At 43.3% G+C, this 26,967-nt stretch overlaps 1 protein-coding gene across 3 annotated transcripts in view; it reads right to left on the bottom strand.

Annotated features, from left to right (window-relative positions):
* The window catches only part of rbms3 (RNA binding motif, single stranded interacting protein), a 272,652-nt gene that overhangs the window by 203,303 nt on the left and 42,382 nt on the right, over positions 1–26,967 (bottom strand). For 2 of the 3 annotated variants that reach the window (XM_054605449.1, XM_054605450.1), the window contains exon 3: positions 12,783–12,965. The exons of the other annotated variant lie outside the window; for it this stretch is intronic. In XM_054605449.1, the coding sequence (XP_054461424.1) occupies positions 12,783–12,965 (183 nt within the window). The remainder of the gene's footprint in view (positions 1–12,782; positions 12,966–26,967) is intronic. 3 annotated transcript variants of the gene reach the window in all.

Raw genomic sequence — 26,967 nt, 5'->3', positions numbered from 1 at the left:
CCATTCGGAGGTTTAAAGAATGAAAAGGTAAAGACCGTTGACCCTGACCGCACAGAAAACCACCAGGCTTGTCGTCCAATGGGATACGTTTCTGCTGAATTATAGTTAAATTATGATAGGTTACCTTCAAAGCAGCAATAATCAATATTTCTATATAACGTGACTATGGGGTGAAAGGGGTTGCTCGTGAGGATGAACTCACGGAGGATTATCCCCAGACGCATCAGTTTCTCTTGGTTCTACGGAGTATTTAATTTCATTGTTATGATTTTCCAGCTGCTTCGGTTCACCCTCAGTGCACTCGTAGCAACAAATGGCAGACAGACATAGTTAGCTACTAGCTGGTGAACATAGTGGAGCATTTAGCAGCCAAAGAGCCAGATTTTTCCCTCAGGTGCTGGTGGAGAACAAAAACGGAGCTAGGAGGAGCGATAAATACAAACTTACATTGATTAGCATATCTGCTGGATAAATAGGCAACGGTTTGCGAACAGATGTTCAATACCACCTTAAAATGGTGATAATATGTCAGTGTTGCATTCACAGCTTGTTTCCGCTGCCCCCTAGTCATGTGAGACTTAACTTAAGTTGGTGGAACAAAGCCATTATTACAGACTGTTGCACATTAAGTGGTGACATTAATGTTAGCTGTACATGTCTTCATAAGCTAAGTTACTTTAAGCATGCCTTACATACTGTACATCATGGTGCAACTCAAAATGGGTATCCTATCAGACATGCAGCCCAATCTTTGGAACATTATCATGGGATTTGTCCGATGTAATACTGCCAGATTGTTGCAAAGTACTAGAAAGCATGTCGAAGATAATTAACAGCATTCACGTTATGGTGCAACTCCAGAGGGTCACATTTAGATATCAGTGTCTGAGACTTTCAGGGGGATGCACTGCACACCTTTATAAATAGTATTACTGTACTCTGAAGTCATCAAAGTACACTAACTAAAAGGAGCAAAGCTTCACCAAACCTTCCACCTTTTGCTAAACCAAAGGTTGACTGCTGGAAGTGGACGAATGGACAGGGAGAGTTATACTCAATTCTATCTTTCAACAATAATAGTTCACTGTTAAAAGGATGGGGGATTGTAAAATAGTGAGAGGAAGAGCGATACTAAGAATACAACATTATCGAAAACGCTGGAACGAAGGAACAGCTGACGTATTCTACACTGCGGCCTTTGTCCTGTCACACTGCACTTTTATTAAAGCAGTAACAAAGCCTGCAATAATGAATGCCTTTTATTCCCGGTCTCCGTATGTGGCTTGACATGAGCTCTTTCCTCTGACAAGACTTGTTCAAGCGCTGCGTTTCTGCTGCCAAAACAACACACGGTGGAACTTTCAAAAACAACGCTGTGCTGTTGAATAAATCACAAACACCCCTGCAGCTTAGCTCAGCGGCGAAACCTGACACAGTAACAGAATCACGGATTCAGCCATTCTCCCTTTTCTAATTCAATTCTCTGCCTGCGTTGAATCTAGAAAAACGTTGACTAAAGGTTAACAGCATCACTAGCAAACTAGTTCATTGCAATGCTCACTACACAACAGAAAAATGTTTTGCTTGATCCTTCCCTCTAATGGGGTAAAATTGTCATGGTTGGCTTTGGAACAGGCCACGTTGTTAGATAAATCAACAGTGGTCCCTAATTTTTGTTCTGAGGACGGTGCTGGAGGAAAGTTGATTATGGGAGACTTTGGGGTATAATGTGTAGGGCATTTAGAAAATGTAATCAGCAGAACAGCAGCTGTAATCAATAACACTATTGATTGCTGCATTGCCCTAGTATAGTTCATACTTGGTTACAGAGATGGCTGATTGAGAAACTCAACTAAAATGGAGCCATTGTTGATGTTATTTGTTACAACTGCTCTTTTCCTGTTGAAGTTAATTGTCATGGACACCGACTGGTATTCACAGATGAGGGGGCGGCTGTGGCGTAGTGGAGAGCAAGGTAGTTCTCCAATCAGAGGGTCGGTGGTTCGATACCCGGCTTCGGCAGTCGATGTGTCCTTGGGCAAGACACTTAACCCCAAGTTGCTCCCGAAGGCTTGCCATCGGTGTGGACTGGATGTTGCATGAATGTTAGTTAGAGTCTGATGGTGGCACCTTGCATGGTAGCCTGTCATCAGTGTGTGAATGGGTGAATGATATGTAATATACTACTACGCTTTGGATAAAAGCGTCTGCTAAATGACTGTAATGTAATGTAATGTAATGAGGGATGATTAAGGAATCAGCTTGAGGTGTGCTGGAGAGAGGCACCTGGTGGACAGGTGAGGAATGGCACAGAGGTGGTAATGCAAATGCAGGAGGGAGAAACCAATGATTGAGGTGAGTTTCAGTGCATCACTGTTACGGATCAACTAGTTGACTAGATCACTAGCCAAGTTACAGTACTAATCAAGTTTGCTGCTTATCTGCTTCTCTTTTGTCCTAAAACCTGAACATCTCTAGCATAACAAAAATGGCCACATGTGATCATTCTACCCCATGCACTTGGCGTATGTCACTCTCATGAGACACATTAACAGTTAAACAAAATAGAAGCAGATTTCGGTATGATACAATCAAACACATGTACAGCATCCTCTAAAGGAATAATAGTGTTAAACCAACACCTCTCTGACATAGTCTCAACAAAAACTGAACATAACAAGCTTGATAAAGGTAGAACTTGTTACAAAGCTGTTGTATTGCATTGTATTGACTTCCTATTGTCTGGTACTTCTTGTATGGTACATTTTTACCATATTATAAACAAATAAATCCCCATGTGTTTTGTAAGTGCTCATTGTGAATATGCTTGGACCCTGATGCTCTTAGCTTTATTGTTTTTCTATATTTAGACGAAATACCTTTTAAATCAATATAAAAGATGCCATTGTCTCAAGGGGATGCACAATCTGTAAATCTGCTTGGAATTTTTTGCATGTTGGAAATTACTTTCCTATTAGACGCCTCCCCCACATTCTTAGAGGCTGTCGGTTGACAAGGGAGGGTCACCGCTTGATAGAGCTCACCTGGGCCTTCAGGCTGTAAAAGCTGTCCCATGTGTTTACTTTGGGTTCATCCCAAGTCTAAAAAAAAAAATCCATGTTCCCCTGCCTTGTGTCTTTTTCTTGCATCCAAGTCCAAGGAACCCATGCCAGAGAGAATAAACGAAGAAATGCCTTTAGACAAATGAGACGTCCTTTCCTTGTGTCTAATGACAGCGGCCGCTGATCACAGCTGGATGACTGGTTAACAGCTGTGGAGACTTTTGATTGAATTTGTGACTGGACACATTTGCACTGTGCTAATACTACTAAAGGCAGACAGATATCACTACCAGATCAGCAGTGTTTTCTCTCTATGCAACATAAAACTTAGTAGTGACACACTATAGTTTGATACTGTGATGTATCAGATCAGTCTGATCAGCTGCAGCATCCAACAAGTCACAAGTATCCAATGTGTCAGCCTGTAAAAGACTTCCATGAATGCTGCTCTTGAGTATCCTCGCTCATGGCTCCTTCAAGCAGAGATAAGAGCTCTAAGACGGCCTTCAAGATGGTTGAACAGAACAACTTCAGGTTCAAGCAAGGATCAAGGATCTCCTTTTGTACAGCTTGCAACCACCCTACATTGCCCCTTTTAGTTTGTGTTGTTGCTTATGCACCTTCTGCAGCACACATGACACCCCTAGCAAATTTGACACGTAAAAAAACAATAATTTAAATAAATAAGGATCTGCAAGTAACAGTTGTGTTACCAACGTCGCCTCATTTCAAGTCAAGAAATACCCTGCCTCCCTTTAAATAACATATGCATAAGGAAGCTTTTTCTTCATACAATGAAAATGTAATGGCTTCAGCACTTACACTCTAGTCTCCAGAATGCATTGCAAGCTAAGTGGACTAATGTGGCTGGCATCATTTAAAAGAATGGTGCTTCAAATCTAACAGCGAATGAATGCATATGCTGCAACTTATTAAGCCTCAAAATAAATATCTTCTCTATGATTCTGTGTTACTGACAACAAAATCTTCAAGGATCTTTTGAGGCTAGATATGTGGATTAAGGAATTCATGTAAGGCCCCCACTAGTATATAAATTATATCATCTGATTTTGCTTAGTTGATGTGTTGGAGTGTGTTCCTGTGTGTGTGTGTGTGTGTGTGTGTGTGTGTGTGTGTGTGTGTGTGTGTGTGTGTGTGTGTGTGTGTGTGTGTGTGTGTGTGTGTGTGTGTGTGTGTGTGTGCGTGCGTGTAGCCATGGGCCTCACGCCTTCATCAGAATCGTAGAGGCCTCATCATCTCTTTCCTTCCCATACGGTTCATGTTCAGCCATCGCTCATGTCCGTATTGCATGATTGCACTGAAGGACCAGCATAATCAGCTGTAATACTTTACAGATGTTATGAGTATTTTAAAAGCCAATACTACAGCCCCAGGCAGCCGTATGTGAAAACCCATCTGTGCGCGAATGTCGGTGCGTGAGAGTGTGTGCGTGTCTAGCTGAGAACCGGGGCATGATCCGAGTGAAGTATTATGTATTGAGGTCACATCTAGGACTCAGGATGTGTGATTTATGTTCCTCTGCCTTGCCCTGTCATTGACTAATCACCTGAACAGAAAGTAACAGGTGCAAAGTAATTTTCTGAAGAGCGATTTCACAGATAAGACGCTCCAAATTTGCTGTTGAACGCGGCCAAGAAACGGCAGTAAGCCAGGAATGTCATTTAAATATGACAGTCCACATGATCTGAACAAGAGGAGACACCCCTTTTAAATCCCTACAAAGAGCTGCCAGCACCCTTCCTAATCCACCCTCTAACATCTCCCATTGTGTCCAACATCTAATATCAACCATGAACTGCTGCTTAAATCAAGACTAGTGGCATACCGCAGCCAGGAATTTGCATGGACCGCCTGCTCTTGTGAAATAGGAAATGAAACATTGCGGAGGCATGGAAGCTCTGTCAGATTCTGGATATTCCTGTGGTCTGGCTCTCAGGATCCTGTGGCCCGGGCTTTTAATTCCTAATGGTGGAGAACGCCAAGCTCTGGTCACGACAGGAAATGCCTTCTAGGTGAAACATCGGCCCAAAAAGCATTCAGTCAGAGGTGTCAAACAGACACGAGGTTTCCCTACGAATGGGATTGGTGCACGGGTAAACAAAGTGCTTTGTCATCACGACCATGTTCATTTGGTCGGAATCCAGTCAGCTGCAGTAGTATTTAACAGTATTTTCTTTTCTTTCTTTTTTTACAATCTGGAACTGATTTGGTGGAAACTAGTCGTTTGTTTGAATAAAACACTTTGAATGCTGGAAAATGCACCTGTTAGAAAAGTTTGATCTTCTGGGGTTCTTGCTGTTAATTTAAACATGTGAAAACACAGTGTCATATACTAATAGTAATTTACACCTTTTTTTTCCCTTACGTTTTTCACTGGCACATTCAACCTGTGCGACAAAAAAAGAAAGAAAAAAAAGATTACTGATATGCGTTTCTTAATTAAGTACAAATGTGAAGGTTCTGTGTTTCACACCACTGCATAATGTTAACAATATACAAACTGACAGGCACTGGGGATACTAGCTTCAGTTCACTGTAGCAATGCCTTACAATGCAAAGATAATTACTGTTGTTCACTTTATGCAGCTAACAACTTACAGAAAATGACTCAGAAAATGCATTAGTGTTGGCAGGGGTTTTAATGGTTTGATGCATTTGCCTGACTAAACATGGGGATGGATCTGTTGCAGCGACTTGATGGTGTTGATAACGTCAAACTGTGTGTGTGTGTGTGTGTGTGTGTGTGTGTGTGTGTGTGTGTGTGTGTGTGTGTGTGTGTGTGTGTGTGTGTGTGTGTGTGTGTGTGTGTGTCTTGCTGTGGAGGCGGTGGGGACGGTCACAGGAGAGGGGGTGCACGCTAAGGAGTGCCATAAGAAGCAAAACGCACATTGGTACCACAGAGACCCACTCACGTCACTCTGCCTCAGTGTGCACTGTTGAAGCAAATTAAGGAAGCCTTGGCAGCCTTTTAATGGTCTGTCACAGTCTAACAGGTTTAGAGCGCTTACAATGGACCCAGGCACTAAGCCCGACAGCTCGCGCTTAATTGTTCAGAACCTGTGTGTGTGTGTGTGTGTGTGTGTGTGTGTGTGTGTGTGTGTGTGTGTGTGTGTGTGTGTGTGGAAGTGTGTGTACTGTAAGAGTCATTCTGTGCCTGTAACTAAAGTCATTGATTCTCATTATGAGGACAGATAAGATAGAAGCTTCCTGTCCGTCACGTCTGTCAGGTCCGACTGGTTCAATAAAACGAGTACTCCAGCTGATAGGTTATGATTAATGCGGCGCCGACATACGTGTTTCGGACCCCAGTTATTTTAGATAAAGTTAATTCTGTGGCTTTTTCCACAAAAAAAGGAACCATGACATGTCGTGGCAATTTCAAATAAACCACCCTCAGACAGAGGCAGTCATGCAGAGCACAAAGACATAAGTAGATTGAGTTATTGACTCAAGCAGCCGACGATAAACAAAACATCAAGTGTCTAAATTTTCAAGCGGTGCCTGAAGAAATCAACAAAGCAAATAAAACCATTTGTTTTTCACTCTGCAAGCCACTCCGTCAGCAAGCAAAATGGCCCACAAAGGATGATGTGACGGGGCTTTAAAGAAAAAATAAAATCCCTCTTAAATGATTGGAGATTCTGAGCTATGTGACCTAGAATATGTTTGACAATTTTCTTTTAATTAGGCCTTGAAGACACGACTCATTCCAACTGCTGTCCCGAGAGCTAAATTAATTACTGAGACAAAGCCCATTCTAGCTCATGGCAAAGATGAATCATTGCAGTATTTGGGGAATGAGCAATGCTCTTCATTCAAGGGCTGATGAAAGAGACTCAGACTCTAAAATGTAAGCTGAGGGCCCCCCCACCCAGCCAGCCGCACCACACAAGAACAGTGCACATGGGCATCTGCATTCTACTATAGGAAATGCACCTTTTATTCAAATCTTCTCTTGGCAGGAAAATTTATTTTGAAGAATGCATGAAAAAAAACCTGTCTATATCACCCGTCCCTAACTTCCCCTCTTCCGCTCAGTCACACCTTACTTGCGTCCTCCCCCTAAATGTTCTGACCGTTTTGCTTTCCTGGGTGATCCACAGATAACAAGCCTCAACTCAGCTGCCGTGTGCAGGCCATCAGCCAGCGGACGCGCCCTGCCGGCAGGCAGGCCATTCATTCAGCTAAATGACTGTGTCATCTGTCAGCCTGTAGAAATGGGTGTTTGTGAGTTATGGCTGATTAAGCTAATCACAACACCAAGGGTTGTGCCAGAGCCCGGGCCTCCCAAACAGAGACGGATGAAAAGGTGAGTCGGCTCCCACCGACACACCTGCTGAATATGCAAAGATTGATATCTTTAATATACTATAAAAACAAAAACAAATGGGGAATGTTCCTCTCTGTCTCTTCTCTGTGTTTTTCAGTCCTTGTGAACCTGGAGATGTGCAAGGAATCCCTACTAGCAGGTTTGTATTGACTGAATGATCGGGCGGCGTGTGCACGGCAAGTCTAATGAGCTAACAACCTGCGTTTGCTCGGGCGACACCTCCAGATTAAATTGAAGGGTTCACGGGGATGTCCGTGTCCTCGGATAAAAGAGTGATAACCCACTCAAATGTTTTCATTAGGGGAAAAATGTGTCTGTTATCTATGCCTGATAAGATGAGAATTCCCCATACGGAGGGAAAACATATGGAAACGATCGGCCCAGCAAACATGTTCTCGCAGCGATTCCCCCAGCGGTGGAGTATTTGTTATCCTGAAGGAGAGGAAAGCTGGCTCTGTCCTCTGCAGCATGTGTGTAGGTATGTGTGTCTATCTTTATGTTATGAAGAGAGATGAACTCTGCAGCAGCACGTAGACGCAATGCGGGCTGGCCCTTGAGTGCAGAATTCATCCCAGGTTTTTTCCTCATATATCTTGTCACAACAAGAGAAAAGTGCTCCAGCTCTTGTGCTCTCTGACTCACATCTGCATGAGCTCTGATTAACTGGATTTGAAGCACACTACTGAACGTGGACGCAGTTAGCTGAAGTAGATCACTCTGGTGATGCAGATTCTCCCAGTTGTGTCCCAGTATGAATAAAGGAATCTCTGTCTGTCTGTGTCCTTCGCATATCTAGAGAACCGCTCATCGGATCAACCTCACAATTGGCAGGATCTATTGTTGGGGACCTAAGGACGTGCAATGTGTTGCAATTTGGACACGAAAACCTTCAGTATGAATAAACTTTGAATAAAAAGAGCAAACAACGCTCTGTGCAGTAGGAGGGGTGGGGCTTGAGGGCTGGTTGAGTCGAGCAGGTCGTCCGCAGTGGGCCTTTACAGGCCGTGGCTCGTTGAACGCATTTCACTTTTGCTGCTGGATAATCCAACATTACAATTGAACTCTTCCTCACTTCCCTTGAGTCAGGGTCCGATGGGTAGTTCTCAACAAAACTGCAAGAATCACTTCCAAAGGTCAAGCAATCGGCCGTGCTTCGAACAGCCGCATGCTCCTCTAAACGTTCATGCTCCCGACAACGGCAATGACGGGTCCCAGCGGGCCCTGCAGTAGTACAGTTAAACAGTCCAATACGGCTATTAAGCCACAACAAATGCATGGTCATGATTCCCAAGCATGCGTAACACGAGTAAGCTCTCAAACACAAGTTATATCTGGACTGGATGGACCAAAATGATTGAAGCGATGTCAGAAACATCTGGATATCAAGCACTTTGGAGTTAATCTGTACAATGAGGAGGCATACCATCAGAACTGAAACAGCTCAATGGTCAGACAGAAAAATGTGTTTACATAAGGAATGAAAATTGACTGAGAACACATGCTTTTTTTCAGCAATGTCCCGCTGAGTCCTTGCAGTCACACACGTTGAAGAGTCGCAAAAAGGAAAAAGGCTTGCCCAAGAAAAGGTCTCAAAGCTAAAATTGCCATATCAAATATCCCAAGAGCAACACTCCAGGAGTGGAGTGGAAACTCAATTTACAATGTCTACACTTTACCTGACAGTGTACGGTCACTCTATTATTGCCGTCGCCCATAAATGGGCTCTGTCACACCAATTAGCGGAAAGTACCTACACGGAATGTTTCCTTTTCTTTGCCATTGTGCTTGTGATCAATTCTCCATAGACCAGAAAATCTATAATGTGCGGCTTAGTCACAGTCAAGGTAATGGGAGTCTTTGCAGCCTATGTGGCTTTAAGTAAAGAATCCAATAACACCAAGTGCAATCATTAGTTTGTCAGATTTTATTACACTAAAGAATCTGAAGGCTGGTCGGCTCACCACAGCTGTTACTGTATCCCACCTGTTTATGGCTGTTTGGTTAACAGTAATAGTGATGTGAGGTGAGACACTTGGGATCGCCAAAGTAAATGTGTCTCCTCCTCTGCAGCTTGGTCTCTCCTGTCTGAGCCCGTCTTAGCCTGTCTGCCCTGCACGTCTTAGCATCCCTGTCTGCCTGTCTACATCGCTGTCTCAATCCCACATTCTTTAACTCCTTCAGCATATAATCAGTAAGGCAAAATTACAATGAACATGAACGATTTTACAAAAAAGGTCATTAACAATCAGAAGAAAATAAACAGATTCTATGAGGCTGAACTTAGTAGCGATATTCGGGTTGACTTGAGAGTTAGGCAGGCTCTGGTGGACTAAATGTACAATATCACAGGCTTGGGAAGGGAGGTCAAAAGGTGACAAAGCAGCGTTCCTAATAAGTTATTAATAACTAAAGAAACATTGTGCCAATAGTCCACCTTCTCTTCCCATCTCTCTCTTTTTCTCTCTCAAATGCACACCGCAAGTCAAGCACCTCAGTCCTATTGTCTCTGTTCTCGGTTTGCGAGTCGATTCAACTGCTATTGATGGATTAACACATTTGTTTGCTTCGGGTAAGGCAGTGCGGATTGGCAACAATAACGTGTCAGGTGGGTGCGGGTAATATAAAACCCTGACCTGTGCATCAGAGCAGTGCGTCTACTGATGCAAATCCATGACATGACAAAATGTTTACCATGTTCACTATATAAATTATGTGTGTTGTTAACATGCTCACATAAAGATGCTTTGCACCACCAACCACCCACCTCGACTACCTCTCAATAACTCTTTAGGATATCACATTTCCTGGACTTGAGAAAAAATGGGTTTCCATTGAACATAATCCAGGCTGTAATTGTGTTTCTACAATATGCATTTGGCAGCGGAGATTCTCAGTATATGAAAGTATTTTGTAAGAGTTAACATTGCATATTCACAGGAAATAACACAATCTCTCCCTTTTGACTCTCTTTCTAGTCACAGCTCCTGACTTCTACATGACTTTCTCCGCCGCAGTTTTGTCATACCACCTTCCCCCCTGAGGGATCCTCATCCCACCATATTAAGAGTGGAAATGTATCCGCTTCCATTGTAATTACAAACCCACTGGAGGCAAAGCTTCTTGATCTCTGCTGGATCCTTGCTTGCTTTTCTTTCTTCCCTTTATTTACTCACCTCCCTCAGCCGAGAGGACAGACGCATGCTGAGCTATCAGTTCTGTTTTTCTTCCCTTTTCTGCTGGGCATTCTTTTGCATCTAATATACGTGAAATCACAATAGCTTTTAAGGAGGCAATAAAAACAATGACATAGATGGGAAAGGGTGTTCGAGACGAGGAGAGAGTCTGCATTAGTTTGTTTTAAATTGAGGGCATTGCTGTTCCATATACAGTATGTGTTGAATATGAGAAGCAATAAAAATGCACAAGGCAGACTCAAAGGCTGGAACGCATGGTTCCAGCCTTTGAGTCCGCCTTGTGCATTGTGTTCTCTGGATTAGCCATCTCCAGGCATTTCACGAATCCTCCTTGAGGCCAAAGTGTGGACACAGCCCAGGACGAAGGCTTGATAGTGGGGGAGAAATTGCTTTCTGCGGGGACGGAATGAAAACTGCTGAAAGGAAAACAAGCGTCCCTGCTGTCCCATGAAAACAGGCCAGATTAAAGCCAGCGGGGTCCACTACGGTGTGAAGCTGGAGGGTCAAGATGAGGACAATCGTTCAATGACCCTGTAGTGATTTGAAACTGAATCCAAGATCAGCTAAGCGGGTACTGGGTGAGAAAAAAAAGTGGTCTACCAACAGCCCACAGCACAACAAAGTGGAAATAGAGAATAAAAATAAAAAGAGGAAAAAAAGGCAAGACAGAGGCGTGTCTGTTGTGAATTTGCGAGTGTGTCTGTTTCAAATCTATTCAGGGGATTTTTTTTTTTACACTATCAAACTCTTCTTCAGCTGGCTTTGTGATACACCCAATGTGTTTATCCCGAGACAAAAGTACTATGCTACGGTCAAAACAGTGTAAAAAAAAGTATGCCATGTGATGTTATCGCAGACTGAAGAGGCTCACAGGCTTCTCTTCATCCAGTTAGGTCAAAGAACATAGGACACTCCCGTGTGAGGATGTTGATGTGCTCCTTGGGGGTGTGGCAGGGAAGACCAGACAGGACCGTGATGTTCCCAAAAAACATGTGCCGGGCCCCCGCCGCAACTAAGCCACAGCCACGGAGTTTATGTCTGTATTGTGGAATGTTCTCTGTTGTTGCTTCCTGTTTGCGCACAACACGGTTCAAACCGCCCCTGCTCCTCTTTGTTGTAGCTAGCAGAAGCGATGACAGTGGGACAGTGGTATTGGTGGTGTTTGCTGGTGACACACAACAAGCCCGAGCAGTCAAAAGATAATTCCTTCCTGCTTATTAAAGAGAGCCTCAGCCTGAATGACTGTGTACCTTGATATCACGGGAGTAGCATAAACGGAATGCTGGGTTCAACCAGGAGCCAACGAACAGTGATGATTATCATATCTAAATCCAATCCAATTTCTTCATTCTTTGCATGCAAGCGCTTCAGGGGAGTCTGAACATGTTGGCAAGTAGGCAGCTGGGAATTTAAGGGGCGCCTATGTAAGATGAGAGAATATCAGAGTGTCGTAATGGAAATAAAAGAGAACGAGAGAGAGATTTGGTGTGAAGCCTCGTAAACGTATTTATTAGAGGAAGAAATACAGAGGTGTAAAAAAATGTGCCAAATCTTTGTTTTTTCAGCTCTGCGACTGTGACGGCAACACTGCGATAATAAAATTCCTCAATTTGGTCTCGAGCCGGGTTCCAGTCACACCCCGAACGTCGCATTAGAGAACCAGATCGCACCAATAAAGTCAAATCAAACGGATTGCGGAGCAGCAATTAATTTCGAGGATAATGACAAGGGAAGCCTTCCAAAAGTGTCTCTACCTCAATTAGTCTCTCATTGCACTGTCGATGCAGAGGATGGATGAAAGAAAAACAAATTAAGTTGCAGAGAAGAGAGAGATGGAGAGAGAGAGAGACAGAGAGAGAGGGGTTAAAGGAAGAGATAAAGCAGAGGCAGAAATAGGGAGGGGAAGTGATATACGCAACAAGGGCTTGTGAGGAAAGAGTGTGGGAAAGAGAGAGATTAAAGGGTTGGAGAAAGGAAGGGGAGGAGGTGGAGAAAAAGAGAATTTGCTGTGTGCATAAGAGCTTTCCTGATAGTAACGGCCGCTAATGGACACTACAGAGAGAGAGTGATTAGAAATGAGAACAAGACAGAGAGAGCACAGAAGTATTCTAAGAAACACAGAGAGACATCGAGGAGACAGAAGAAGAAGAAGAAGAAGAAATCTGCCGTACTCACAGCTATATTTGCCGGGCAGTAGGCGTAGCTCTGGTGATGGGGGTGGTGTTGTTGTTGGTGGTGGGACAGGTAGTGCTGCAGACTTGTGCGGGTGTAGGAGGTGCCGCTCCAGGCCCCCTGACCGCCTCCGCCGGATGCGTTTGCCACCTTGCTGCTGTGGTAACCTCTCACCGCTGCACTGGGCTGATGGGAAGGAAAGATGGGAAATGGAAATGGGGGGAAAAAGGGAAAAGGAAAGAGGTTAGTGTGGGTGAGAGAAAGAGAAGAAGAGGGGATCTGTAAGGGGAGCGCAGTGACACATGTTACCGTCAAGAACATGAATAGCATAACCACGATCAGCCTGCACCATGCAGCGGGCGAGCACTGACAACTGGCTGCCCGCTCACTGACCTGTATCGAAAAGGGAAAGCGGGACGTGGTGTTGATCTAAAAAATCTCCATACCAGAGCATCGAGATTGTTCTCACACTTTCTTCTCACTCATTTTCTCCCTCCCTCACTCACTCACTCTCTCTCAGCGAGCGCCAGATGTTGTGAAACCCCCCCTCCCCAACCCCCTGTCACAGTCGAAATGTGTTCTCGCTGGAAAAGTGCTGATTGGTTTGATAAAATGCCTTGGATTACAGGCTGGCAGTGGGGCTTTTCCCGGTGTGGCATTATGTATTGGGTATCAACAGGGTCCAGGAAACACAGGGCTGAATCTGCTGACAGGAGGGCTTATGCCGCTCTGAGGAGGGTTACCTGAGCTGTCACAGCCATTGGAGCAGTGAAAAAAATATTTAAAAAATACAGGACACACAAATGCTGATCCGGGCCATTTTACCCAGACACAGGGAAAATACTATATATTCAACTCTGGTTAGCAGTGCCACTTAGAGTTTGCTATTACATTTAAACAGCAGGTATTGGTATTATAGGTTCATAGTGTTTGCTAGCTTGCAAATGACAGAGAAGCACACTTGCTGTAGGAAAACCATGTCGCTCCAAAATGAATTCAGCAGAAAAACTAAAAGGATTAGGTTTAGTTTTATGGGTTGATTCTCGTACATGATAAGCTTTGTCCAAAGCCGGAAACATGGCAGTTTTTAAAGCTTTGTTCAGACAATAAGGATGCGGAGAGCGGCAGACTTTCGCCACACTTCTACACATACTACATTGAGAGGCATTCTAAACACGCGGCGCTCTTGAAAACAAGATGGCGACCTCACTCAGTGACAGAAAGGGCTCCTTTGCTGTTGTATTTGGCTGAACAACAAGACAAAATCGGTGTGTGCAACCACTAAACGAGAGTAGGACCAAGGACGTGGAATATTTTTTTTTGAGCAGGAACCATTTCCCGATCTTCCAAAATGTGAGCACTTTCCATGTATTTGCAGTTTTACTTTATTATAAATTGAAAAAAATGGGGTTTTGGACTTTTGGTTTGGCAAAAAAGGCAATTTTAAAGACACAAACAAAGGGTCTCAAAAATGTCCATGGACATTGTCTACTACTCTCTGACATACTGCAGACAAAACAATTACAAATGATTCAATAATAAAAAGTCATTTTTAGTTACCGCCCAGAGAGTTTAATACAATTAGTGTTTTAAACAGAGATTTTGAAGTAATGTAGAAATTGTTATTTTTAACTAATGAGCTTTTTATTAGATTATGAATGCTGCTCTGATCTCTCTGATACAGATTACACTTCTTTTGCAAAAACACATAAAATGTGACGCAATCTAAAGACCATTTCTCCGTGCTTTGATTTACATTTGCGGACGGTGTCCAGAGCAAAGACTACCAACCTTGAATGAAGCACATCTGTACGTCACTAGTGAGCATTAACAGTCCCCTTTAGCCCCTTTTGGATTTTCACTGAGGTCAGAGGCCATCCCACACAGGGGATACTGAGGGGGGAGAGCGCTCGCAGCAATATAGACTCACAGCTGTGCTTAGAAAGCTTGCCAGTCCCGTATTCCTCGCCACGAAAGAACCGGAGGGGGGTAACGTAAGCCAAAGTTCTGTCTAATACACACAATATATATAACGACAGGCTTAAGGTTCATGTTAATATGAAACAGGAGGAGGCTGTCTCCCCCCTGAAAGCAGGATAAATGCATTTATACAGTGCAGCAGAGAGTGCATAGAGGAGCATGGAAGAGGCTCACTGGTATACCAAAAAATGTAGGTCCTGAGAAAACACAATAGACAAATATGTGAAGCACTGATTTTGAATCACCAAGTTTTGAACAGCGTAAAAAAAAAAATGGAAATTTCAGTTGCAAAAAAAAAAAGAAAAAGAAAAACAGTATTTTTACTTGCTTTTGTCCGACACATCAAACGCACTGAGTTGTTATTTTCTCTCAGGCCTTGAATGACAGATTTAGTCATCGGGGTCAAAATTTGAGAACTGTGTGTGGGCAGAATATATTGTGCTAACAACACATCAGCATTTCAAGCTGTGCCTCACTGATGCAAGTTATTGAGTGCTATAGAGACATTCCTCGCGCTATTATACAGCCACTGTCAAAGTCAGAAGGGAAGGAACAGCCCAGAGTATGGTACATTAAGCTGCATGGCCATGGCCGCTGCTGTAACGCAAGTATTCACCAGTTCACGGAGTTTAAGTGCTGCCCCAAGCCATGCAACAACCTCCACTGAGGCCTTATAAATGAGGATTATTCAGCCAGAGAGGAGGCGTTTAGAACTAATGCATCTATGCCCAGGTGTTTTGTTTAAGACTGTATCTCAAGGGAGACATTCAGTTTAAATGTTTCATACATTTAAGTTACATGTGATAACGGAGTCATTGATGAGAACGTTTCAGGGCTTGTGTTGCTGAGCTGCGTAAGTGACAAGATACATCCACCCTTGATATCACAGGGGCTGGGCTGTGTTTTAACATGAGGCCGGGATCCAGGGGTCTTGACATTCCTCGACTGGAATGCAAGATTGGTCCCCGGACTCAGATTCATTTCACAGACTTTCAGCGGCTCGTCAGAGAGCTACACTCTGCCCATATTTCTCCATTTTATATAAGGGCCAATCGGATCTGGTTACGCAAGGCTTTCCCTCCTCTGAGGGGGAATGTTTTAAATGCAGGCAAACAGATGTGTGTGATATGTGTGATGTGTGTGTGTGTGTGTGTGTGTGTGTGTGTGTGTGTGTGTGTGTGTGTGTGTGTGTGTGTGTGTGTGTGTGTGTGTGTGTGTGTTGGCTGTGTGCTGCCAGTGATTTGTTCAAAATTTGTGTTTTTTAACAAAAGGAAAATCACATCCTTGGTTTGTCTGTGCTCTTGCGTACATACCCTTGTGAGAAGCAACATGGCTGCACTCACTGAGCATTCATACTGTCCAAAAAACATTGATAGTGCAACCAGAAAAAAAAAGCTAATTATAATGGATTTGGTAACCTCTATTCATATCCTTTGTCCCACTTTTATTTGGAGGTAATAACGCTTTTTTCTTAAAAACTAGTTTGTGACAGGCGGCAACCTCTGGTTCTGCAGAGTGAAGCTAATGCAGAAGTGTCCTAAAACGTGCATTCTCTCTACTGGCTGCAAAAAGAAGTCAGATTGTATGGAAGTCTATGAGAAAATGAGCCAACATGAGTTTATGGTCTCAATCTCTAGTTTCGACTTGAGCCACGATAATTGGGAACATTTTGGCTAATAGGCCAAATTGGCTTCCTATTTGTAATGTTCCCGTGGCTGTATTGAAAACTCACTGAATTAGTATAATAATAAATAAAACTTAAAAGCATAATGATGCTCAAGCAAGTTCTGGAAGTGGAAGTACATTAATTCTATGATTTGGAAGAGGATTTATGAACGCAAGTCACATTGAATCTAAAGATATGTGCATCATGTTTGTGTGCGCTCAGATCTGACTGATTTGAGTTATGACTCAAGAGGGGAGCTCACATTTTATAGAACACTGGCTCTATTTCACCTCAAGCAGAATCTCTTAGTTTGATGAACTCTGATCTAAAGCAAGTCAGAGAACTACAGCATAAGGCTGGGTACTAGATTCAATGTTGGAGATATTTGACTTCTTTGCTAAATCGAAAAAGGAGTTTTATAGAAAAATCTATATTGCTTAAAGCCACAAAAAAAAAAAAGAATTGTCAAAAAATAAGATATCCAGGCTAAAGGAGCAATCAGTCATCTCTATTATTGTTTCCTGAAACGTTTAAAAACATCTGCTCCTCTGTTCCGGCGAGTTAACCTTCGATCATAACACACGCCATAAATAGAGGGATGTGCATTATTTTCTTGATACAGGAAATCCATTTGGCTTAACGGAGAAGAGAAATGTAACTACTTCAGCAGGTCCAGAACGTTATCAGCACCATTTATTACTAAACATGCATGTGGAGGAGGAATGGATGCTTCACCTTCAGCTATGAAAAAGTGAGTGGAGGTTGTGGCTCCATTAATACGCTGAGATGAACCAGAGCATAGCACCTCTCCGGCGTCCATTTGTCAGCGGTTAAGTGATTTCCTTCCCTCTCCTCGTTCTCCCTGACGACACTGCGTGCTCGAGGGGATGGACCTTAAGCGAATTATAGAACTCTTGTGCGTCCTGCTCCTTTTATGGAAAAAGCTTTCTTTATAAAAATGTGCAGCACGACATGGTAAAAGGTATTAAAGCGTGGGCCAACCTCAATTCAGTCAGCTAAAGGTTAATTTCCTTTTCCATAGCTGGATTTTTAATTCAGAAAACGAAATCACATTAGTCATTGAATAAAATGAATAACTCGTCGGATGAACTGCAAATGTATTGCTCTTTTAGAATACAGTAAATTAAATCCAGCCTGGCCTCGGCGCTAATGGTAGTGTCAAGTCCTTGGAGACGGATGTAAACAAAGTTAAACTGGCCTATTTTATGATTCCTGAATTGCAAAAAGATAGAGAGAAAGACACTTCTTCCTCATTCACAGGAGTCATTTCTCTGTGAACACTGTGTGACCCCATAACTATGATGAAACCTCCTCAAGAGGTTTCACTCTAAGGAATAATATGGTCATACTGAACAATTCCTTGCTTTCCAGGAATTATTACCGCCATGAAATCTATAACACAATAGAACAAAAACACACTTTGGTATGGTGTTGATAAAGCAAACTGCGGCGTCTTGCAGAGACAGGGGATTGCTTTTGTGTTGCAGAAAGTTTAACGGGAATACGTCTCCAAGCCGCTCTGTGAAAATCTGCAGTTTTATGGTTTCAGCTCGGTATATCGACTTTCTTGCAGGAAGAATCAATCGCCCTGAGGCAACATATTGTCTTTTGTTATACGTTTGGTATTCTGTTATATGATTGTTATTTTTTCCTGATAACGCATCTAATCTTATCTTACAAAGTGTAACCTTTATCTAGAAGGTGTAATACCATTGATGAGGGTCTTGCGTCAGTGCTTTTTCTCCTTCTTCAACGCATGGAATAGAACTATACTGTGATTATCTGATCCTCCTGAAGGCACCGTGGATCCATGGGTACGGCAGGGCAGAAATTAGGGTTTCCCACAACACAGATCCAAATCAAAGTCCTGGTTTCCTGTCGGCCTAAATGTGCTTTATCTTGGCTCGTCCCTTTTTTTCCCCCCAAAGACAAAAAAGAGCCTTTTTGGTCTCCTGTCATCTCCATATAACCATTTCACATAAAGCACATGTAGAATAACAGACAATCTCCAGTGCATGGGCGTAAAAGTGTCCCAAAAACTCATCAAACGAACAAAAATGAGGTCCAACAAGCGTCTAAATAACTGAGCCCCAAGGCATATTTGAAATGAATGTTGAAATGAATGGTTTAAGGGTGCGAAGTTTCAACACAAGGACCAAGAAAGTCATCCCAGATGGCATTAGTTAGGGGATATTGTCTTCTGGAGGGCCCTCCACGCCTGGTTGCTCCGTTTGGCCGGCTATGAAAGAGATGCAGCTTTCCTTTGGCATCTCTGATGACTGCCTTCCTGGAAGCTGTGTTGCGTGAAATGGCCTCCTCTGTACCAGCCGCTCTCCTTTGCCAATCCGTATCCTCACACACACACACACACACACACAAGTCGGCTTCCCGCCGCCAAACACGCAGGCTCTGGCTGTCACTCCTGGCGAAAAACACAGCGGACGGAGGTGCGACGGGCTCCTGTGGGTCACCAGCAGTTCCACCTGCAGTCCCCAAACGGACACCTCTGTTCACCCACCCTCATCCTTTCTCCAAGGCTTGCGGTACTAAGTTCAAGCGTAACCAAGGCAACGCAGTGGTAGGGCATGTGTGGATTTTGGCGTGTGGGAAGTCTTGACAGGTTTCATGCTGCTCTCGGTTGAAAAAAGGGGACGGAATGAGCGATTTAGCAGCTACCCCCCCCTGGTGTTTCCACGCTCACTAGCAACGGGGCAGAGAGGGCCGGCAAAGGCCAACACCACACACTCCGTCTCCGCCTTCCTGTCCGTCTCCATCTTTTCCCCCCCGCACCTCCTCTCACAGCGCTCTGAGAAAACACTTCTGCGATCTAAGATGAGAGTCCGGAGGGACCCGGAGTAGGTGGTAACCAAGGCAACTCGGTCAGAGGGTGACATTATATCCCCCAGACGGCTGACAGCCACTCATAAAAGCATGTACAGTACTGTGCATGGGGTCAGTTAAGTTTAGGGAGGGTGTTTACACTGTTATGATTTCTGCACTGACCTCAGTGTGACTCAGAAACCGTTGTGACCCTACCTGTTTGGAGCCTCTGCTGAAGAGATGAGGAGGGTACACAACGCACCATCCTTAAGCTGTAAACTTTTATTTCAAGGTATTAGGTGGCACAATACACTGTTTATGTATTCCAGCTCAAAGAGGCTGTGTTTACTTCTTTAAGAGTGAGTCTTTTCAGGTGTAAAGATGGGATCGGGATGTGAAAAGGAGGTCCAGAGGGGGCACACAGTGGGAGAAAAAACAGAGGACAGAAAGAAGGATATTCACTTCTTGACCTCTGAGAATCTTTGACTAACAACACTATGACCCGTCCACACTTTACTCGAAGTAAACCCCACAACTTTCTGTGTCTGTGATCCTTCTCTCCAAATATTTTCCTTGGCCTGACACATGTTTATGCTCTGATGAACCGTGAGCCTGGGGGCTGCTGCTGTGAGGCGGATGTAGTGCCTCACATTTGCATCTTGACATCCTATGGGAAGCAAACAGAGAGACATGGGGTGGGGGGGGGGGGGGGCAACCTCGCTGCTTTGAAGGGGCCTGATTCTGATAACACCTACACTGGTGGAACAAATGCCCAAAGCACTCTGTGCAACATTTCCCACTACCTCCCCTCGATGTCTCACTGTGCTTGGACTAACAAGGAGACACAGCATCCACCTCCTCAGTGGAGAGGGGACATAACATTTACACAGGGGAACTTTAAGGGGAGATGAAGGAAAATATCAAATATCATCCTGAATTGAGCGGAAATTTTAAATATTGTACATTATAATAATAATATTTAATGTTCAAGTCATTTGTCAAGCAAACCGTTTGCCAGATGTGAGAAAAAAAGCAAAAAAACAAGCAAACTGAGTCTTAAAATTGTTGTCATGATTCAGTTATATTGTCGCAGGTCAATATGTCTAAGACCTGAGTGAATCCAAGCATACTCGCTATCAACTCTGAACAGATGGTGCAGTTATCATTTTGGAAGAACATGGTTTTTTTTGAGGCAAGAAAGAGAGTGAGAAGAGAAAATGGCATGTATTGCAATGTGTTTGACCACTAAATAAAAAAACAACTATTGAGAGATAAATTCATAGTTAAAATACTTTTGATTAATTTACAGCTGGTTCAAGCTTGCCAGATGTGAGAAAAAAAAACAATTAAACTGAATCTGTTGTCATAATTCAGTTATATTGTCGCAGGTCTTACGACTAATTTATAATTTTATGGATTTTTTTATATGGAAATGTTTGTCCCCTATGGACATCAGAGCAACTTCTTAAAGTTTCAGTCATTTATCACAACAACAACAACAACAACAACAAAAAAATACTGTAAAAACTTGTACTGATTTTAAAACACTAAGAACACCAAATATATGTTTTGAAACATATGACTCCAGGATGTAATGTCCAGTACTCCAACCTGTTAACAGCAGTATAGAGACGGGCTGTTAATGTCTGCTGCTGAACTATGATTACAGCTGCTTACCCACTGGGGCAGGCGAGCCTCGTCCGAGTGGATCTCACCTCCAGACAAATGTTTCCACACTGACATTTCAGTCCTCTTCTTATGTAGGCCGTTGCCTTTTATACACCCACTTCTCCGGCTCTGTCACTTTGTCTGTTCGCCTCGCTCCATCGCAGTCTCCCTCTGTCTCCCTTTGTCTCTCTCTGTCTAACGCTCTCTCCCTCCTTCCATCACTCTATAAACTGCGGGGATGATGGATGCCTCTGATTGCCTGAGGCCTCGGAGTCCAGCGCACTAAATCCAGAGTGCTGTTTGGAGCTCCGTGCCATTAAAGCAAACACCTACACAGTGCAGAAATAGACACACATGATCACTAAGTGAGAGGTGGTCCGTGCGGTCGGAGGACGCTGTGGTAAATGAGCGCAGAACACGTGTAGGGTGTTCTTAATTAACACTAAATCAATAACAATCAATGGCGTTTGTTTTACTAGTTAATTATTGCTTGCTGAATTTTAACAGCTGATTTGCAGCGAGCGTTGTTCATTTAAAGTGCAAATTACTTGAAGCTGCAAGTAGTTTCAAACATCATGATTCCCATAAATAAAATTACTTATACTGCAATTTACAATAAATGGCTATAAAAGCACAATAGCTATAATAAACTTTGAAATCTCACAGGAGGATAAGCCAACCAGTCAGCCAGCAGCCCAGTTTCTTTAACTGGTCACACTAATACTCCACAAGACAAACAAATCAGAGGTGAGCCAACATGTGGAAGGAAATGCTTGTACAAACAAGAGTAACTGCGTGTTAGGACAGAGTTATTTCAGTCTGGACCAAAGTGGAAGAATGTCCGAGTGACATTGCCGTCCCCGGGGACATGCCACTGAATAAGTAGTCACGGTTATCATTAAAACACATTTTTATCTTGATATAGATTTTAGATGATATCACCCAGTACTTGCTGCAATCATTGTTCTTTATCATAAGCTACATATAAGCCATGCAATATGACAATGAAATGAGTTGTTGCACCACTGAGACCACATGTATCTACACAGTGTAGCTCGCGGCGGGACGAGGCAGCACTTAAAAGTTTTTCAGTGTTTCTGTCATTGACGCATCCGTCCCTGTTGCCCCAAAAGTGAGAGGCCGGGAAGAGGGAGTAAGATGAGGGGAGACGAGCGTGGCTTTGAGGTGACGTAGAGTCTTCCACGGCAGGCTCTGTCTCGCAGAGATCGTTTAAGTCCGAATCACAAGAAAGACTTTGCATTGTAGCTTCCTCTCTCTCTCTTCCCCCTCTTCTTCTGCAGTGTCCTTGGCTTTCTGTTCCCTTCAGATGGGCCCCGGCTGGTGTAGCACATTTTACAGGATGACGTAGACCCCCCTCCAGCTGCTTACTGCTACTGCCACTGCTGCTATTTCTAGGCCTGTACCCCCCTTTCCACCTCGAGGAAACCCGGATACCACCTTCAAACGTGCACATCTGTCTGACATCATGGAATGCATCAGTAGTGCAGGTACAAAGACAAAAAAAGTTGTTGACTTATATGGGACATAAATGAAAAGGGGCAAAATAACAAAAGGTTGTGCGTATTTTGTGTCATGGGCTTCTGTCCTTTTCAGCAGAGGACAGGCTGCTGAGCACAAAGCACACTCGAGAAGAAAGCACACACGCACAAACTGGAGACAACAGTCGCATTGCTCATCTGAACGACAACCCCCCAAAGGGGTCAGGGTCAAGGATGGACAGAAGACGCCATTCTCCTCTACACAGTTAGTCTTTTCTCCTCTCAGGCTTGAAATCTCTTTTTTCCGTTTTGTTGTCTCTGTCGGATCCCCGCAGAGGCTGGAAATGAAGAATTAAAGACGAGAGCGCTCGAAAAAAACAAACCAAGTTGCAACCAAGTCGCCGAACACTGCAGTCCTCCAATAACAACACTTCTTGATAAAAGTCTATTTTCTCTGCACACTGTCTCCACATGATGTTATCATTTTTCTTTAAATTCAATAAAGTCTTCTCTCGCCGCCCGCATGAAAAGTGTATAGTTTTTTTGGAGATGAGCACACAGTTTTGTGATAGTTTCCCATATGAGGCCGCCTCCTGCAATATGACTTGCTGAGATGCTGAGGATGTACTGCTGCGAGTAAGCATTTATGAGCGAGGATCGTTATTAAAACTTGGGCCTTGTTTTGATTTCCACTAAAGAAGAACAAACAATTATCCGCTTAGTAAAGGACATAGAATTCTTCCAGTGGTTAAGGTTTGGATCAAGTTTGTTTAATCGGTTTGTCCTCAGCAATCACAAAGTAAAACTATTTGTGGAGGACACATGTTAACACCTTTTTTTCTATCCCTTTAGCCTTGCTCAGCAGCCTTGTGTGAAAACCGGGTGAGTGACCGTGAGGCAGAGAAAACACTTGAGTCACACTGAACTCAAATGTTTGGGAAGGACATGAAACAAACATCTTTTTATTCTTGAATACAATGTTTTTCTTTTATTCTTAAAAAATACACTTAACCAGACAATAAATAGCTATTGTGTGAAATAGTATTTGCCCGATTTGAAAGAGCGAGCCACTTTGGTAAAGTGTTTACACTCCTTTTAGTAAACTTCATTGCCAAATTAAAGTGTGCACATTGGGTCTCTTGGTCTGTCAGGGCAATAAACACCTTTAGAGTGGCGAATTTATTTTACAATGCATCATATCTCACGCTTCATCTCCTGCATCACATGAAAGGCGGGCCGGAAAAAGGACTACAGCACAACAAGACAAGGTGGAAACTTAACATAATGCAGGACAGTTTATGATCAAAAGTTGTGACCAAATTGTTACAGGGGTGGTCACCCATAGAGTCTAAGATTTGAATTCCTGGATATTAAATGTTCATCTGCAATTTCCTGTAGAGATCCACTAATACTCGTTCTTAAAGTACACTGCAGTAGCAGATCGTATAAGCTACTTTTGAGACAAATCACTGAGGAACAGGGCTGTCCCGAATAACATTTTTGGAGCTTTGGATGGGTTTACATATTTCATGGACTATTTGGGATTTTAAAAAAACAAAAACAAATTCATTTGAATAAAGATTTTGGACCATGGCAATGGTTGAAGCTTCCAAGCATTCCAGTCAGCCTTATTGAGGACTCCTTTGATTCTATAAATTCAACAATGAGATAATCAGATTTGTTGTTGAAGTTGTTGCTCTTGATCTCTCATCTAAAGTCTTATTGTGCTACAGTGGGTACGGAAAGTATTCAGACCCCTTTAAATTTTTCACCCTTTGTTTCATTGCAGCCATTTGCTAAAATCGAAAAAGTTCTTTTTTTTTTCGCATTAATGTACACTCAGCAACCCATCTTGACAGAAAAAACAGAAATGTAGAAATTTTTGCAAATTTATTAAAAAAGAAAAACTGAAATATCACATGGTCATAAGTATTCAGACCCTTTGCTCAGTATTGAGTAGAAGCACCCTTTTGAGCTAGTACAGCCATGAGTCTTCTTGGGAATGATGCAACAAGTTTCTCACACCTGGATTTGGGGATCCTCTGCCATTCTTCCTTGCAGATCCTCTCCAGTTCTGTCAGGTTGGATGGTGAACGTTGGTGGACAGCCATTTTCAGGTCTCTCCAGAGATGCTCAATTGGGTTTAGGTCAGGGCTCTGGCTGGGCCAGTCAAGAATGGTCACAGACTTGTTCCGAAGCCACTCCTTTGTTATTTTAGCTGTGTGCTTCGGGTCATTGTCTTGTTGGAAGGTGAACCTTCGGCCCAGTCTGAGGTCCTGAGCACTCTGGAGGAGGTTTTCTTCCAGGATATCTCTGTACTTGGCCGCATTCATCTTTCCTTCAATTGCAACCAGTCGTCCTGTCCCTGCAGCTGAAAAACACCCCCATAGCATGATGCTGCCACCACCATGTTTCACTGTTGGGATTGTATTGGGCAGGTGATGAGCAGTGCCTGGTTTTCTCCACACATACCGCTTAGAATTAACGCCAAAAAGTTCTGGGTTCTTCTTTACCTCTCTCACCAAGGCTCTTCTCCCACGATTGCTCAGTTTGGCTGGACGGCCAGGTCTAGGAAGAGTTCTGGTCATCCCATACTTATTCCATTTAAGGATTATGGAGGCCACTGTGCTCTTAGGAACCTTGAGTGCTGCAGAAATTCTTTTGTAACCTTGGCCAGATCTGTGCCTTGCCACAATTCTGTCTCTGAGCTCCTTGGGCAGTTCCTTCGACCTCATGATTCTCATTTGTTCTGACATGCACTGTGAGCTGTAAGGTCTTATATAGACAGGTGTGTGCCTTTCCTAATCAAGTCCAATCAGTTTAATTAAACACAGCTGGACTCCAATGAAGGAGTAGAACCATCTCAAGGAGGATCAGAAGAAATGGACAGCATGTGAGTTAAATATGAGTGTCACAGCAAAGGGTCTGAATACTTATGACCATGTGATATTTCAGTTTTTCTTTTTTAATAAATTTGCAAAAATTTCTACATTTCTGTTTTTTTCTGTCAAGATGGGTTGCTGAGTGTACATTAATGTGAAAAAAATGAACTTTTTCGATTTTAGCAAATGGCTGCAATGAAACAAAGAGTGAAAAATTTAAAGGGGTCTGAATACTTTCCGTACCCACTGTACTTCAGACGCATACCAACGCACAGTGGACAGGCTATGACTTGTGTTGCTTGGTTAAACAGAACAGACACACAGGTTTGCATCCCATGACAGTTATGAACATGCCAGCAGTTTGGGAAGCGTGACACTGGAACTTTACTTGGGTCTTGGTGAGCTGCAGCCTTTATTCATGTACAAGCTGAAACTTACGCTTTACATTTACTCCTATGGCTCCCCTCGACTAAAGAGATTCTTAGTCGGCTAACACAGATATTATTTTGTTGACAATTTCATTAATTGATTTGATCGACAGATCTGTTCAACTTCTCTTCCACAAAGAGTCATGCAAAAGCATCACTTTGAATCTTGTGTTGACCAGCGATGTGCTCATTAGTTACCAGGAAATAAGTCATTCAGCATGAAAAAAGCATGAAGAACTACTAATCAACTAAAGAGATCTTAGTCGACTGAGACCAAAATGAAAACTAAAACTTGACAACGTTACTGTTCATTTCTCCTCTGCTCCGATCCCCAACACCTTTTCTTCTCTGAGCGCCTCCAGCGTCGCTGTCTCTCCCAGCGCGTTTGAAACACATTACAGGATAATAAAAAATCTATACAGAAAAGGAAACTGTGGGCCCCTTAAATTTCTCAAATGAGGCTTTATTGGTCAAGGTTTGCAGAGAGGGTAACAAAGATGTTGTACAGCAACAAAAGCTGTAGATGTATCAGGGAAGTCCATAACACTGCCGCAGCCTATCCAAAGTGAAAGAGAAACAACCGATGGGGAAACTCCAACTCGACGGACCCTGATGTAGCTTCATCATTCTCTCACTCCTCAGACTTTCACTTTTATAGAGCTGGCCCCTGCTTTGCTGCGGGCCAGCCAACAAAAAAAAGACTGATCCTGCCACTCTGCGCCCCAGTGGAGCATAACAGGGTACGCATGTAGAGTCATGAGCACATTCCAGCCCTCCTCTAGACTGCTGACACAGGGACATGTCAGAACAGTGGCTCTTGGCCCCCTGAGGAAGCTAGACAGCTATACTGTCACTGTTTTGATAGGACTGTACTGTGATACCAACGCACCATCACCTGTCAGATAATGCCGCTTTTTCCTTTTTTTCTGAGCGCTCTATCGGCCTGCGAGGGGGGAAATTCAACCTCCGCAGCCATTTAGTAGTGCTGGTAGAGATTGATGCTACTTAGTCCCTTTTTCCCTCTTAGCTTTAAGGGCACCATCAAAAACAGTTTATGGAAGATGCAGTTCAAAGTCCCGGAAAGCACCAATGTGAGGAAGTTGCTGTTGCACTTGAACTTGTGTGCATCCAGTAATTAATTAAGCTAATGAAGAGCAAGCACTCATGTGCCTGCCCAGCGGTGATAGAGTGTAAAGAGAATATTTGCTACTCATGGTGATAGTG

Source organism: Anoplopoma fimbria, chromosome 10 (assembly GCF_027596085.1).
Source record: "Anoplopoma fimbria isolate UVic2021 breed Golden Eagle Sablefish chromosome 10, Afim_UVic_2022, whole genome shotgun sequence".
Lineage (NCBI taxonomy): Eukaryota > Metazoa > Chordata > Actinopteri > Perciformes > Anoplopomatidae > Anoplopoma > Anoplopoma fimbria.
This window is presented reverse-complemented; position numbering and strand designations above follow the sequence as displayed.